General features: G+C 57.0%; 6 protein-coding genes across 6 annotated transcripts; 3 read left to right on the top strand and 3 right to left on the bottom strand.

Annotated features, from left to right (window-relative positions):
* Positions 1-78: 78 nt before the first annotated feature.
* J3D65DRAFT_251720 (uncharacterized protein) lies at positions 79-1,046 on the top strand. Its single transcript, XM_066794809.1, has 3 exons — positions 79-330; positions 389-773; positions 824-1,046. The coding sequence occupies exons 1-3, from the start codon at positions 146-148 to the stop codon at positions 902-904; spliced, it is 651 nt and encodes a 216-aa protein (XP_066657682.1). The 5' UTR covers positions 79-145; the 3' UTR covers positions 905-1,046.
* A 481-nt stretch (positions 1,047-1,527) lies between these two features.
* J3D65DRAFT_665502 (Vps53-like protein) lies at positions 1,528-4,247 on the bottom strand (the record flags this gene model as incomplete). The annotated part of the gene is made up of 3 exons (XM_066802846.1): positions 1,528-2,233; positions 2,280-4,146; positions 4,214-4,247. 3 exons carry the CDS (start codon positions 4,245-4,247, stop codon positions 1,528-1,530), a joined length of 2,607 nt encoding a protein of 868 aa, XP_066657681.1.
* Positions 4,248-4,645: 398 nt separating this feature from the next.
* On the bottom strand, positions 4,646-6,371 carry J3D65DRAFT_251700 (glycoside hydrolase superfamily). Its single transcript, XM_066794808.1, has 3 exons — positions 6,207-6,371; positions 5,537-5,983; positions 4,646-5,402 (listed from the first exon to the last, which is right to left on the bottom strand). Exons 2-3 carry the CDS (start codon positions 5,901-5,903, stop codon positions 4,732-4,734), a joined length of 1,038 nt encoding a protein of 345 aa, XP_066657680.1. The 5' UTR covers positions 5,904-5,983; positions 6,207-6,371; the 3' UTR covers positions 4,646-4,731.
* Positions 6,372-7,047: 676 nt separating this feature from the next.
* J3D65DRAFT_616387 (uncharacterized protein) lies at positions 7,048-8,164 on the top strand. The gene is made up of 2 exons (XM_066799440.1): positions 7,048-7,304; positions 7,381-8,164. The coding sequence occupies exons 1-2, from the start codon at positions 7,087-7,089 to the stop codon at positions 7,928-7,930; spliced, it is 768 nt and encodes a 255-aa protein (XP_066657679.1). The 5' UTR covers positions 7,048-7,086; the 3' UTR covers positions 7,931-8,164.
* A 1,200-nt stretch (positions 8,165-9,364) lies between these two features.
* On the bottom strand, positions 9,365-11,430 carry J3D65DRAFT_251679 (zinc metallopeptidase). The gene is made up of 3 exons (XM_066794807.1): positions 10,859-11,430; positions 10,695-10,800; positions 9,365-10,527 (listed from the first exon to the last, which is right to left on the bottom strand). The coding sequence occupies exons 1-3, from the start codon at positions 11,043-11,045 to the stop codon at positions 9,507-9,509; spliced, it is 1,314 nt and encodes a 437-aa protein (XP_066657678.1). The 5' UTR covers positions 11,046-11,430; the 3' UTR covers positions 9,365-9,506.
* On the top strand, positions 11,403-13,256 carry J3D65DRAFT_616383 (uncharacterized protein). The gene is made up of 4 exons (XM_066799439.1): positions 11,403-11,586; positions 11,641-11,983; positions 12,033-12,190; positions 12,240-13,256. Exons 1-4 carry the CDS (start codon positions 11,554-11,556, stop codon positions 13,053-13,055), a joined length of 1,350 nt encoding a protein of 449 aa, XP_066657677.1. The 5' UTR covers positions 11,403-11,553; the 3' UTR covers positions 13,056-13,256.
* Positions 13,257-13,392: the final 136 nt, after the last annotated feature.

The raw sequence follows: 13,392 nt of genomic DNA, 5'->3' as shown, positions 1-13,392 counted from the left end.
TTGCAAGTGCCTTGGGTGCGGCCGTTGCGGAGAGAGGAGAGGGATGGAGTATATATACATTGATGTCCTTCTCCCTTCCAATGCATCTCTATCCGCATGTTATCAGCATCCTCCATATCAGCGCATCTGATCTTCGGTGTTCATAATGAAGTGGATCATTCCTTCCGTGGCATTCCTCGGCCTCGCCGCCGCGCTGCCCAGCGCTCAAGAAGATTCGAAGAAGAAGGAAAAGGATAAGGGCAAGGGCGGCGGCGGTGGTAGTGGTGACCAGCCGAACATCATCCCCCCTGAGGAGGTCAAGGATTTTGACTACCGCGTTGGTCTCGAGACGTAAGTCCATCAGGACCCCGTATTAATATAGTGAGAATAGAAATTGACTTCTCGACAGCTTGAACGGCGAGACCCGCTACGTGGCCTGGGTCGGCGGCCAACCCGTCCGCAACGCCAAAACCACCATCGGCAAGGGTGACACCGCCTGGTGCACCCGTGACTCTCTCATCCAGTACCAGGGCCGCTATATCAAGGTCCGCTTCTTCAACTGCGAGGCCCTCAACCCTCATTCGACAGTCTCGCCCGACGAGGAGAAGTGCCCGAAGAAGAAGGATAACGGTGATGACCCGAGCAATGGCGAGAGCGACAAGTGCATGAAGGAGAAGGGCGGCAGCAAGATTGAGGGTGTTTATCTTGAGCTCGAGAACGGTGAGAAGGCTTACTGCGGTGACCTTCGCGAGACGTTTGACTGCGGCCCTGCTCTTGTCGTCACCCGTCTTCAGGTAAGTCCGCTGTTCTGATATTCAAACATGTTCATGTCTAACATTGCTAGTGTACTCCTCCATCGCGTTCAGGCGGACAGGGAGGTGGACAGGGAGGCGGAAAGGGTGGTGGAAAGGGTGGTGGTCGCTAAGTCCTGGAGACGGCGAGACCGGATAGTGTGGTGGAGTTGAAGCGTGGGGTTAATGTCCTTCTGTCAACGCACGGAATCTGTATATTGATGTGCAGGCCATGTACCCTTTGGCAATACAAGTTTCTCATCCAATACCTGTCCCTTCCTCAATCCAAGTGATCATTCTACTAAGCGGACCCAACCGGGAAAGTAAAGCTCTGGTAAAAAAGATCTTGCCATGGCCTTTAAACTGACATTCTTCTAGTTGCTCGTTGTGCAATGACTTCGCTCTCCTCTCTTTCGAGATGCTTAGGATCTGTCGATCAAGGTCAATATGCTATTTGTTTCCGCTTCCCTCTTCCACCGGTGGAGTGAAGTTGCGCCTGTCATCAGCAACTTCGGTTGGACTTACTGACCCCTTCAACCCCTCTCCTCATTTCTCTTGCTTGTCCACAGCCTTAGTCTTGCACATTTCAGTCCGCACACCACTCAGCCTGTTGTCGAATTCAAGTCTAACAAAGGTATATTTGATACACGGTAGGGGGAAAAAAAAAATCGGAACAAAACCCAACATACTCTCCTCCACTGCGTTTTCGCACACCCTTCTTTCGAGCCGACACCACGAGCAACCAACCTCGAATCGCCTACCCCGCGTCCGTCCGGCCAAAGCGCCCAAAAGTGCCAACATCACGACGGAAGAACTTGCCGATATTCCTCAAATTCTCATTCAGATTAGCCGCAGGTCCGCCCGCCGGCGCAGACGCCGCATCGTTGGACAAGGCTGAGCCACCAGGCCCCTGAGCTGCGCCTCCAGGGACGGAAGGCGAGGAGGCACCGCCGCTGCCGCTCTGATCGCGCATCATGGCCGGGATGGCTTGGCCGGCGCCGACGACGCCAACGGGGCCGAAGCGGTCCACGCCGTCGCGCGCGGCGTTCATGATGCCTGATGCAAACGTCGCGGGGTCAAAGCGGCTCGTTGACGACGAGGTGAGTCCGCCGCTTTGCGCGCCGCCGCCGAGACCTACGACGCTTGCGCCGCTGACGCCTCCGACACCCAGTGCGCCGCTGACGCCCGAGGAGACCTGAAGTGGGGTGAGGAGGGCCGAGTTGGTGGGCAGCGAGGCGTGCGAGGGGGACTGGCGGTGGGCGGCGAAGAGATCGACGAGGGCGGCTTGCTCGGTCTTCCGGATACCTTTGAGGTCGAGGATCTTGCGGAAATTGGCGTCAGAGCGGTCAGCAATGTGGATGAGGTAGGCTTGGACGAGGGCTTCTGGCGGCGAAGGCCGCACTTGAAGGGTTTTGAGGAGGGGGTCTAGGCGAGACATGGCCGCGTTGACGCGTTTGACAAAACTGCGTCGAGGTTAGATTTGCAATGATGACCGCGCATGGAACTTACGCTGCCGGAGGCTGAGCATTTTGGTCTTCGCTCGTGAGAACGGGGAGCTCGGTGAAGCCCTTCTTGAGGACGTACGAGTCCAGTAGCATTTGCTCTGCGCCGACCTCGGAAATCGGGCGGCATTGGACAAGGCTGAGAATGTACGTGTTGACCATCGAGTCTACGAGATTGTCGCAGAATGCCCGAGCGTACTGCTGTTTGTGAACATATTTCAAAATCTCCGACGCCTTTTCCTTGACGTGCCTCAACAGCTCCGCCACATAGCTGGACTGGTCGCCCACACTGTCGAGCTTGCTCCATGGCGTGTTGCGCATCTCCCGCCAGACAGGCTCACACTCGATTTCCACCTTGCCGACAAGGGTCCTGACGCAAGCGCTCGCGATCCCCATAAAGGCATCCGCCTGACTTTGGAGGTCCACCTTGTTGCGGTATTCCTCATCGACACGACCGCGTATCTTCTCCTCCAGTTGATTGCAAGTCTGGTAGCAGTAGTCGGCAGTGTTGAGGATCAATATCAATTCCTCCAAAGAAGTTCTTTCCTTGAGGAAATGAAAGAGGACCTGTTGCCCATATTGATCGAGGTACCTTGCAAAAGTTCTGGAGAGGTCAAGAAGCCGGATGCCAGTGGAAAGTTTTGCACATTGTGCAAGCGCGGTCCGGTAAAAGTGGAAAAGCTCGGTAGATGACGGTATGACGCCTTGAGGGGAGAAATCTTCTTCGAGATTCCGGAGAGGTTGGGTGCGGTATTTGGGAATCAGAGTGGCTAGTTGCTTGTCCTGGGATTCGACCCAAAGACTCATGTACGGCTCAAACGCTTCCGATATGGCCTGCGTAAAGGTATGCGGTCGGTCCTCTCTCGAGACGACTGTATCCATCGACGATCGAGAATCTCCCGAGAAGCGCCTTTCAAGACTGTGCTCAAAGTCAAGCGTCTCTTGCAGACACGAGAGTAGTAGGTTGACATCGATTGTCTGCCCCCTTTCTCTCATGGTGCGCTGGAGAATGCCCTTGTAATCTTCTCGTGTACCTTCACAAAAGGCATTGGCGAGCACCTCATTGACTCTCCAGTGGGGTGGAAACAAGACGGCGTGTTCACCGTCGTATGTCTTGAGCATGCGGTTGAACCAAGAATATCTCCTGGAAATATTGTCCAACGAGCCCGCCTCGTCGTTCCCCCGAAAGACCTGGCGATATTCGCGCAGCTCCGTGTTGCAGTACCACGTCACCAGGCGCTGCCGCGCGTGCTCTCCCAGGGCGTCCATTACCATGCATGCCTCGGCCAGCATTCCTCGCCGTTGCGCAACCTCGCCTTTGGCAAAAGTGACCTCAAAGTCCTCGCAAATCTGCTCGAGAAGCTCCCTTTGCAGTTCGGCGACGTTTCTGCTCAATGTCGCAATTTGATCGATTGACCTGTAGCTCTTGAAATGGGCGACGAGTTGTATGACGGCCTGCAGTAGCTGCGCGCACTCCCTGTATTGCCTGGTCTTGCTCAGACCCCTCAACTGCTCGTACGCAGTCGTCAACATTTGCAATCGCTTCAGCGCAGTCATGGACAAGGTGAGGTTGCGCTTGGTGTTGTCCAGTCGCTTGATGTCGGCCGTCATCTCCGTGATGCTCTGCTCCGTCTGCACGGCGCGGTCGCGCACGTCGTCAATCTTCTTGAACAAAACATCCAGCTCGGCCTTGGCGCTCTGTATGTGTCGCACGCTCTCAGCGTCTGAGGCCGTCTGGGCCTCGACGGCTTCGGCGATATCCTCGTCCAAGTCATATTCGTAGTTGCGGAGGGCGGCGGAGGTGGGAGCGACGGAGGAGAGGGTCGTGGGGTGCGAAAAGATTCGATTCAGGTGGTCGATCGGACTGTAGTCGGCTTGCTAGCGCATCAGCTTCTGTCTGGCAGAGGGACACAATGGTGTTGAACAGGGGCGGGCGAATACCAGAGTCGAGCGACGCTGACGTTGCTGCCGACATATGGTCAGCCTACGCTCGCATTGGCGACAACGCAGCGGTGTGAGATACTCGGAAGCAAAGCTGGATCAAGTATCGAGAAAGTTGAGGGCTGGCAGGTCGAAATTAATCCAGATCGTGGGGTAGAATTAAGTTGATGGCGCGGGGCGTTCCTTTGAACAGCTTGCGGACGTGCGAGGTAAACCGGGGCCGGAGCTGGAGCAGGGGGCCGAGACGCGTCAAAGCTCCCTTGCCTTGTGCCTGAGCCACGAGGCACAACTCAACACCATGAGCAGTGGAATAAGTTGCCAGAGGTGGTCGTCGAAACAGCTCCATCTAGATCTGGAGTTTGAGTTTATGCGCCGGACAAAGTCGGCAGATAATAGCAAACAGGGCATCCTCGCCGTGATATCTACGTAAGGTATATATGCATCAAAATGTGTCCTCCTAAAATGTACCTATGCAGAGAAATCATGACCCAGCCGCCTGGAATCCCTCTATGCATCCGCTAGTTGTGCATCCCAAGGTAACCATTAAACACCAAGCTCTCCTGCGCGTCGCTCTTGTCCCCCGTCCCCGTCCAGTAAAACATGCCCGCCAAACCGTTTCCCTTGACGTACTGCGCCTTCATGCGCACCGTCTGCGCATTGTCGTACGTCACAAATCCACCGTCACCACCTACGCAGAATGCAGCTCCGACCTTTTCATCGACGTACTCTTTGGAGCCGGGTCTCGGAAGGTCCTTGTAAAGAAAAGTCCCCTCCTCACCGGCGTGCCCGCTGTACTTGTGTCCGACCCCCTTTGATTTGAGGAATGAGCGCCCGTAAGCAGGGACGCCAAGAAGCAGCTTGTTGGCAGGAACGCCATGGGAGACAAAGTAGTCAATCGCGCTGTTGCAGGAGATGGCGCAGTGCTGATTGTGAGGGCGCTGCGGGGAGAAGAGCTGAGCGTGGTGCTCTGTGCTGGGTACCCAAGGGCCGGAAAAGTCGTACGTCATGACATTGATGAGATCCAAGTAGTACGCGGCTTGAGCCAGGTTGATGTGCTGAAGAGCCCACTGCCCTGCCGGCAAGGCAGTCGTCAAGGTGTACTTTGGAGGAGGCATGTACGACCGGATGGCGGCCAGAAGCTTGACGTAGTTGGAGCCTTGGTGAGAATCGCTTGGGTGCTCCCAATCGACTGCAGACAGTTAGAGTTCTGTGGACAGTGACGTGAAACTGTCTGGAATGCTAGAAAATAAGAAGCCACGTGGATCTGTGACTTGAAGTGTACGACGAGCCAGGGAAGAACAAGACGAAACGGGCAAAACGCACTGTCGATTCCATCCAAGTTGTACTTGTTCACCAAATCTTTGGCAGTTGCGGCGAATCGTTGTCTTGTTTCGTCGGTGCTGGCAGCTGCAGCAAAAGGCTCGCTGCCTGCGCCGCCGCCGCCTACGGATAAGACAACGCGAAGAATCGAGTACTTTTGTTTGAGAGCAGCAAAAGCCCGCAGGCATCCCTTGGTGCCGTCGACATCGATTTGGTCATCAGCCCACTCGTCGCTCAGGTAAACGGTGCCATCAGGCTTGACGTGAGCAAAGGAATAGAAGACGTGGGAGATGACGTCGAAGTTGAGCGAGGACGGCGGCAGCTGCTTGTAAATGTGCCAATTGGGATAGTAGACGCCGTTGAGGTACATTGTGATTTGGGGAGAGAGACGGTCGTAGGCTTCGTTGGTGTTGTAGCCTCTGCGAAGGAGGGTGTTTGGTTTGGGGGGGCCTATGCCGAGCATGGCTAACCGTAAGCAGGCTGTGCAGGGCGAAGCTCGGCGGGACGGCGCGTCGTATGCGGTAGCCAACACGGGCAAGTTGAGCGCTTCGCAGAATCCACGGACATGATGGTCTAATATGGCTGCTTTTCCGTCCAACCTCTGTCGGCCATTCTCATCCAAGCTTTGGTCTTGGGGTCCCCATCCAAGCTCAGGTTGACAGTGCGGGCCTACCATGCGCGGCAGATGATCCGCCTAGTCGGGATGGTTCACGGCCTTGACGAAACCACCATCCAGCGTAGACGAGAATGCCATGGTCAACATGCTGCCAGCACTCTACTCAGCCGAAAGACTCCAGTCCGGGTGTGAGCAGAATCCGCAGAGCCCGGCTCGAACGGAGAGCTGAGATTACGAACACTCGACCCCATCTGCCACTTTCCGAGGTACAAGTTGCAATGGCAGTCTCGCCCTGCTGGGCGGATTGATCACCGGATCGTCTCTGGAGGCCGAAGTGTTTGAGGGAAATGATGCAAAAAGGGCTGGGATGAGACCGTTGACGGCTTCCCTGTCGCCCAAAATGCAAATGTCGCCATGGGTTGCCCTTGAATGAAAAGCTGTCGGCGAGGAGCCGAGGACGCAGCAGTTCACGAGGCGAGGGCCGTCAGGCATTGTGCTTGCGAGGGCCGCTTCAGCCAAACCCTCTCCGCTTCTCCAAGGCGCAGTAGAAGTGGATGCCTGATGGTGGAGCAGAGATGCTGTGAGCTGCCTTTTGGGGAGTTGCAGATGTGGACGAGGAGAACAGGCCGCGGAGCAACACGAGGCCCCACGCAAGAGCGAGCGACAGTCAGAGCCTCTCCAGTCGCAGGCCTCAATCCGATGGCCAGAATTTCGGAATGAGCCATGTCATGGTGCGTCAAGCCTCGAATCGGGTCTTGCCCGGCGGGCGGGTGGGTGGTTTTGGCTGGTTCAGGTCCTGCCCGAGTCGCCCTTCCCTTCACGTGCGAAACAGCCATCGGCGCGGCGGTCCTCGCGTAGATCATTACCTCAGCGCCTGTGTCCTCCAACTGCACGCCTTTGCCCAAAGCTCCCCAAACACCAACCCAGCACCCTCGTCATGGCCGCCGAGACGGCGACCGACTTCCCCATTGTCCAGCGCGTCCTCGAGCCGGCGACCCCGGTGCGCTTCAACTTTGGTTTCCTCGACTACCTCAAGCGCGAGCACCGATTCGGCCTCGACCCCAGCCGACCCATCTGCAATGCCTTTAAGCAGGGCCACTGTCCCCTAGGGAACCTCTGTCCAGACAAGCATCCCACTTCGTCAGCCTCAAACAAGTACGTGGCCCATCCCCGGCCAAGCGCCGACGCGCACAAGCACGCGCAAAGCTAACGATGTTCGCCACAACAACAGCTCTTTCCACAACAGCCTCGTCTGCAAGCACTGGCTGCGCGGCCTCTGCAAAAAGGGCGAGACATGCGAGTTCCTGCACGAATACAACCTCCGCCGCATGCCCGAATGCAACCACTACAGCCGCCACCTGACGTGCAGCAACGGTGACGACTGCCTCTACCTGCACATCGACCCGGAATCCAAGCGCCCACCGTGTCCGCACTACGACCGCGGCTTCTGCCCGCTAGGCCCGCGCTGCGCAAAGAAGCACGTCCGCAAGGACCGCTTCTGCCGCTTCTACCTCGCCGGCTTCTGTCCCCACGGCAAGGCTTGCACCGAGGGCGCGCATCCCAGGTGGACCGACGACTTGAAGAAGCCTGAGGTGCGCCAGGAGAAGAGCGCCGAGGAGATTGAGAGGGAGCGCGCCATGAGGGAGGAGGAGGCGAGGCGTGAGGAGGAGAGGGAGAGAGAACGCTTCGAGGAGCAAGGCGGCGTCATGCGTGGAGGTAAATTTGGAAGAGGCGGCTGGCCGCGGGGGAAGAGGGGGCGCGGTGGAAGAAAGCGGTATTAAGGAGCCAGAGCGCAAAGGTGCTGTTGGAGCGTGATACCCCGGTTGTATTTGCAGACGGCGCGGCGGACGATGGTGTTCATTTCACGTGAACGATCTGAGAAAAGTGGCTATTTTAGAGCACAAAACAGTGGCGTTTGGTCTGGTGGGAATTCTCTACATACGAAAAACTTTTTATTTCTGCACGACTTGAAGCCTCCCTCAAGCTCAATCTTTGGTCCTCAGGCATCACTAAGGATATACAAACGTCACCTATCCCAGCAGGCCACCACCACCACCTAAACAAACCCCCTGAAGAACCCGCTGAAATCAAACGCAGCCCTAACGCCCATAATTAGCCGCACCACATCTCGCTCGGCCGCTTCCCGTTCCCCAAACAGCAGCACCAGGGCACAGTGACTATCCACTCGGACCGACCGCAACCCTAAACCTGACAATGTCGCCGGGCTTCCTTACGTCTCAGGCAACGAACGAATGAGCACGTGGCCTGCCGCGCCAAAAGTAAGAATGGGCGGTCAGCTTCCAGAAAACGTTTATCAAAACCCATGGCTTGAGGTCCGTATTTGCGCCGGGAGAGCGGTTCGCCGCTGACTAGGGGAGGCGGAGGCAAAGTGTGTTCATTGGGTGGTGGTGGTGGTCATGCGCTTGGTTGAGAGTTTGGATGAATCCTGGGTGGGAGAGATTCGGTTTGTGGTGGAAGGGAACCGGCAGTGGGTGGGTGGGATGGCGTGGGGTTGGTTGCGGTACGTACAGCACCGTACACAATATGACGTTTTCGTACTCGTCTACAACATCTACCACCGCAGGCAATCAACATTGCATTCTCAGCATCACAGCGCAAGCACTCTCGCGCTTTCGCGGTCAGCGGCCCTCGCCGCCGCCTCCGCAATCTCGCCCGCGCTAAGTAACAACGAGCCAGCCAGCCAGCCAGCCAGTCGGTCGACCGGCTACCCGTAATTCATGCGTCGCCACCGCACGCGACAGCGCAAGGCCACCGACGCTGACCTGGTGGAAGGATGGAGGCGGGAGGGATGGAGACCGGAGGAAAGGTGATGAGATGAGTGGAGGGTTGGAGGGAGTCGGGAGTCGGGAGCGGGCTCGCGGGCCGCTGTGGGTGGTCGGGTGGCGTTGAATGTGTATGCGTGGACTGAGATCGAGCTCGAGCTTGAGCCTTGGTGAGCTTTCTTGTATGAGGATTCGGGGAAATTAACGGGGTGCGGTGGGATGGGATGGTTCTGGGGCAGCCAGAGAAGAACAGGTGTTTGCCAAGCGATGAGATGATATAGGTACTGCATAGTATGTGTATCCGGATGCGAGCAGAAGGTTGTTGGTTGCAGTTTGCCAGATCATCTTATCATTGTGGTGATGCTACTCGGCCTTTCATCTGTCTTTGTCTATTCGTAGCATGCCTGTCGCGTGATGAACCATGAAGTCGTTCCGTTCTGTATCGTCGTAGCAAGAAAGCCTCCCTACCATCATCCCTGTCCCTATCTGTCTGGCCCATCCAGCGACAAGCCATGATGTAGTACCGTACCGTCGTCGCAAGTCTTCGCAGCAAAGAAGGCTTTTTCCTGAAAATCTACGAGTCTGGTCGTAGAATGCCGCAGGCCGAACATGTCCACCACTGCTGTTCCATGAACGTGCCACATCCGATGCAGTTCCATCCGAGCGGTTTCTCGCGCGGCGGAGGGATGCGGTCTAGCGGATGCATGATGCCGCTCGCCGTGCTGCTACGCGCCTTTGAAGCCGGCATCTCGGTCGGAGAGGGCCGTTCGACGCCGCAAGCGTCGCAGCAGAGGTGTGTAGGTTGGTTGACTAGGGTGCAAATTTCACAGGTCCATGTCGAGGGTGTTGTAAAGGATGAAGAGGCGCGGGATATGACAGAGGATGGTTTCTTGGAAGGCCTGTCGTCGGTCAGGTCGATGATGTCGGCCGGACGAGGTCTGTTGCGGCTGGGTTCGGCGACCAGGCGAGAGACTGGACGCTTGGAACGCGCAGAAGAGCTGGAGGTGGAGGAAGAGGCAATGGACGGCGGAGCGCTGGATGGCTTGTTCGGCGGTAGTGGAGGAGCCATCTCCAGACCCCCGTCAGGCGACCACGTCAATCCCTCTCTCGACTGTGATGCGATTTGCTGGAGGACTGCTCGGTCTGCGTCTTGCTCTCCTTCCATCATGGCGATGGCGATGGCGATTTGGTTGGCATCTTCCATCTCGGCCTTCGTGCTGAATCCTAGCCTCTTCGCTTCCTCTTCTGCTCTCTTCTCTGCATCACGATCACCGTGACCGCATCCCTTTGTTATTTCGGTGCGGCGTGAAGCAGCCTCCGCGATCACTTTGCGCATTTCGGTTCCTCGAGTGACAGGCCTGCCACCCACCTTCTGGCCTGAGCCGGTGTTCAATGTCTTGCGCTTCTCAGCGGCAATGCGAGCTTGCCTGCGAGCTTCGTGGAGAGGTATGCGACGTCCGCCGAGTCGGTTGCCATCCGAAAGGAAGCCCTCTCCCGTATAGCCTTGACGCTTGAGAGCCCAGTATTCTTCTCGCAGTTCATTCCACAGCTTGTGGAACTGCGCGTTGTGAGGGCCCACGGCATTGTGGGACAGTCTATGCCTTGATTAGCAGAGCTTCGCGATGAGTTCTGGTCAAGGTTTCTGAAAACGGCTGGCAACTTTGCGCGCAATCAAGTCAGGCCTCAACTGGTCGAGGAGATTGACAGCGCGAGTCGTGGTGGAAAGCGGCAAAGGCTATGGCAACTCCAACCTCGTACTTACTCGTGAAGCAGCGTGTCGGCGACTACATCGTATTCCATGAACTGATTTGTCGAGTTTGGGTAGCGAAGCCGAATCCATATTTTTTGGCCGTGGTTGACATTCAAGCCTGTGCGCCAACGTCAGCGAAGCCGCATGGAGTGCAGGTCGGGCGCAGCTTTGCTTACCTAGCAGATTGGCCTGTTCGGGCAGAAACTCGCCAAGCTGACCTACTTTCCAGTTTCTTTTGCGCATGATGGGCTTGACGACAGACGCAAGCTTCTTAAGCATGAGCTGTGCTTCGTTGGCCCGCGGTAGATGCTGCAGGTGCACAAAGTTCCCAAAGAGGGGATCAAACTCGTGCCCTCGAGCCATGGTCACACGAGGATGCTTGTGAGGCGGGCCACGGACGATGAAAGGAAATTTTGACGAGCAGCGTTGAAGCGGAAGTGTCGAACAGTAGACTGGTGAAGAAGAAGGGTGAAACGGGCGACGCGAAGGCGCCGCCCAAAAGAAAGGTTGGCACCTCAGGCAGAGCGAAGTGACTGGAGAGGAGCCGACGTAAGCAATCTCACATTGCCACGAATGGACTCGTCAAGGCTTCAACGACCAAGACTTGATGGCGACAGCTCAACGGGGCTTGGGTTGTAGACACGCGGTTTACGCGTTCACGTGCTGGTCGGGGATCAGAAGCTAATCTGGAAGCGGAGTTTGGGTGACGGATGACGAAGGTTGCTCCGCTTTGATCACCTCGCGATAGGCTCCACCCACGCAAGTGGACTTCCCGTCCGCCTTCGATGCTCGCCCCAACACACCCATCATCTAGTTATCCGCCGCGCTCGACTGCGCCTCAGGAATTAACTCCAGAGTCCTTGCAGACACAATGACCAGCGACGACCAGCACTTTCTCCATGTCGTACGACTCCCTTCCGCGCCATGAATTTACGCAGCGCTGACCTCGCCATCGCAGCTTGCGGGCGTCTCCAGCGACGTTCGGAAATTTTCAGCAGACCTCGCCGACGCGACAGACAAGCACTTCGAGTCCGTAGCCACGTCTATACGGGAAACGCTCGCAAATTCGACATGGCTCCCCAGATCCGCACGCCCATCGCCACCGCCCCGCGCTGTGGTGAGCGCTTCGTCGAGCTACCTGGAGCGCGCACAGGACTGGATATCAAGAAATCGCGCCATCACTGCCGCAATCATTGCGTTTATTGGCACAGGCACTTTCGTAATGTACCAGCAAAAGAAATCATATACCAGGAAACGTAGGGCAAGGCGCGCAAGTAATGGCGCGCGCACCGAAGTGGTTGGTATGTCGGATCGTCGTGCCGCGGGAGGAATTGTGCTCATCAAGCTCAGTCATCGCGGGACCACCTGCTTCCCCGATCACCAAGTCGCTATGCGCGGATCTAGAACGTCGTGGCTTCATCGTCTACGTCGTCGTGTCGTCGCCGGAAGAAGAGCAGCAGCTCCAGGGCGAATTCGCTGTCCGGCCCCTGCTTCTGGATATTGCAAATGTAAGATGGGCGACGGTATCACTCGATGGTCAAGACTGACGTGGCACAGCCGCTTGATGCACAGTACACAATCGAGCGCTTCACCAACACCTTGCTCAGTCCACATCACGCATTCCCAGGGGCGTCTGCACACAGGATGAACTTTGCAGGTCTGGTGCATGTGCCCGACCTCATTTACACGTCTGGACCAGTCGAAACCATTGCCCCGGAATATTGGTCGGATGCACTAAATGCCAAAGTGCTCAATACGATAGCGACAACGCAAGCATTCCTGCCGGTCGTGTGCCAGTTCAAGTCACGTGTGGTGCTCCTGACGCCGAGCATCGTGTCGTCGCTGAAACCGCCCTTCCACAGTGTTCAGAGCACGATTGTCGGGGCGCTCGAGGGTTTCGCATCGTCGCTGAGCGGTGAACTGGAGACGATCGGCATCGACATGTGTCACATCAAGCTCGGGACCTTTGACTGCAGTGGGGTAGGAACCAAACAGACGCTGCAGAGCGCGCGTGGAGGGCAACCACATGCTTGGCCTGCGGCGACGCGGATGCTGTACGCGGAAAACTACGTGACGCAGAGCCGGATTGCGGCAAGCAGGGGGCTGTTTGCCGACAACGGCAGTGTGGCCAAGGGCAGTTCGCTGCGAGAGCTGCACAACGCTGTCTTCGACTGCCTGACACGGAAGCGAGCACAGCATGTGTGGAGAGTCGGGCGGGGAAGCGTGGCGTACGATATTGTGGGCAAATGGATGCCGAGTGGGCTGGTTAGGAGGATGCTGGGGATCCGCCCAGGGGGACCAGCGGGCGCGGTGGACGCGGAGCCGCAGCTCAAGGATAGCGTGGCGTGGGAGAAGGTTGAGGCAACGGGCTAGAGGCGCCTGCAATCTCCATGTCGGGAGCTAAGGCGTGGGCGCATGACATGACGCATGGGGCGAGGGACGGAGTGCGGTGCGAAGGCGGGTGAGGTGAGGTGTTTGCCGTGTGGATGAAGAAATGGTGGTGGTGGTGGTGGTGGTGAAGGGAAGCCGAGCAGCAGAGAGGGACTTGAGGGTCAAGTCATGATTGGGCCAGGGTCGAGAGAGCCACGACGACGTGCGTGCGTGCGTGCGTCCCTGCATGTTTATTTATGCATAAGGCTGGAAATGGAACACGTCCAGTCCAGTGCGGCCGAAACGCAGTGCCTGTTGAAAAAAAAGAGACGCCAAGGCC

The sequence above is a fragment of the Phyllosticta citribraziliensis genome, assembly GCF_038025025.1.
Source record: "Phyllosticta citribraziliensis strain CPC 17464 chromosome Unknown J3D65scaffold_3, whole genome shotgun sequence".
Taxonomy (NCBI): Eukaryota; Fungi; Ascomycota; class Dothideomycetes; order Botryosphaeriales; family Phyllostictaceae; genus Phyllosticta; species Phyllosticta citribraziliensis.
The sequence above is the reverse complement of the archived record's forward strand: the minus strand, read 5'-3'. Positions and strand labels throughout refer to the sequence as shown.

Coding starts and splice junctions, on each gene's coding strand:
- J3D65DRAFT_616387 (XM_066799440.1), top strand. CDS start 7,087: ATGGCCGCCGAGACGGCGACCGACTTCCCCATTGTCCAGCGCGTCCTC. Junction 7,305..7,380: donor ACTTCGTCAGCCTCAAACAA/GTACGTGGCCCA, acceptor CCACAACAACAG/CTCTTTCCACAACAGCCTCG.
- J3D65DRAFT_616383 (XM_066799439.1), top strand. CDS start 11,554: ATGACCAGCGACGACCAGCACTTTCTCCATGTC. Junction 11,984..12,032: donor CGCGCGCACCGAAGTGGTTG/GTATGTCGGATC, acceptor CATCAAGCTCAG/TCATCGCGGGACCACCTGCT. Junction 12,191..12,239: donor TGCTTCTGGATATTGCAAAT/GTAAGATGGGCG, acceptor GACGTGGCACAG/CCGCTTGATGCACAGTACAC.
- J3D65DRAFT_251679 (XM_066794807.1), bottom strand. CDS start 11,045: ATGGCTCGAGGGCACGAGTTTGATCCCCTCTTTGGGAACTTTGTGCAC. Junction 10,801..10,858: donor CGAACAGGCCAATCTGCTAG/GTAAGCAAAGCT, acceptor GTTGGCGCACAG/GCTTGAATGTCAACCACGGC. Junction 10,528..10,694: donor GCCGACACGCTGCTTCACGA/GTAAGTACGAGG, acceptor ATCAAGGCATAG/ACTGTCCCACAATGCCGTGG.
- J3D65DRAFT_251700 (XM_066794808.1), bottom strand. CDS start 5,903: ATGTACCTCAACGGCGTCTACTATCCCAATTGGCACATTTACAAGCAG. Junction 5,403..5,536: donor CAACTTGGATGGAATCGACA/GTGCGTTTTGCC, acceptor AACTGTCTGCAG/TCGATTGGGAGCACCCAAGC.
- J3D65DRAFT_251720 (XM_066794809.1), top strand. CDS start 146: ATGAAGTGGATCATTCCTTCCGTGGCATTCCTCGGCCTCGCCGCCGCG. Junction 331..388: donor TACCGCGTTGGTCTCGAGAC/GTAAGTCCATCA, acceptor ACTTCTCGACAG/CTTGAACGGCGAGACCCGCT. Junction 774..823: donor TTGTCGTCACCCGTCTTCAG/GTAAGTCCGCTG, acceptor TAACATTGCTAG/TGTACTCCTCCATCGCGTTC.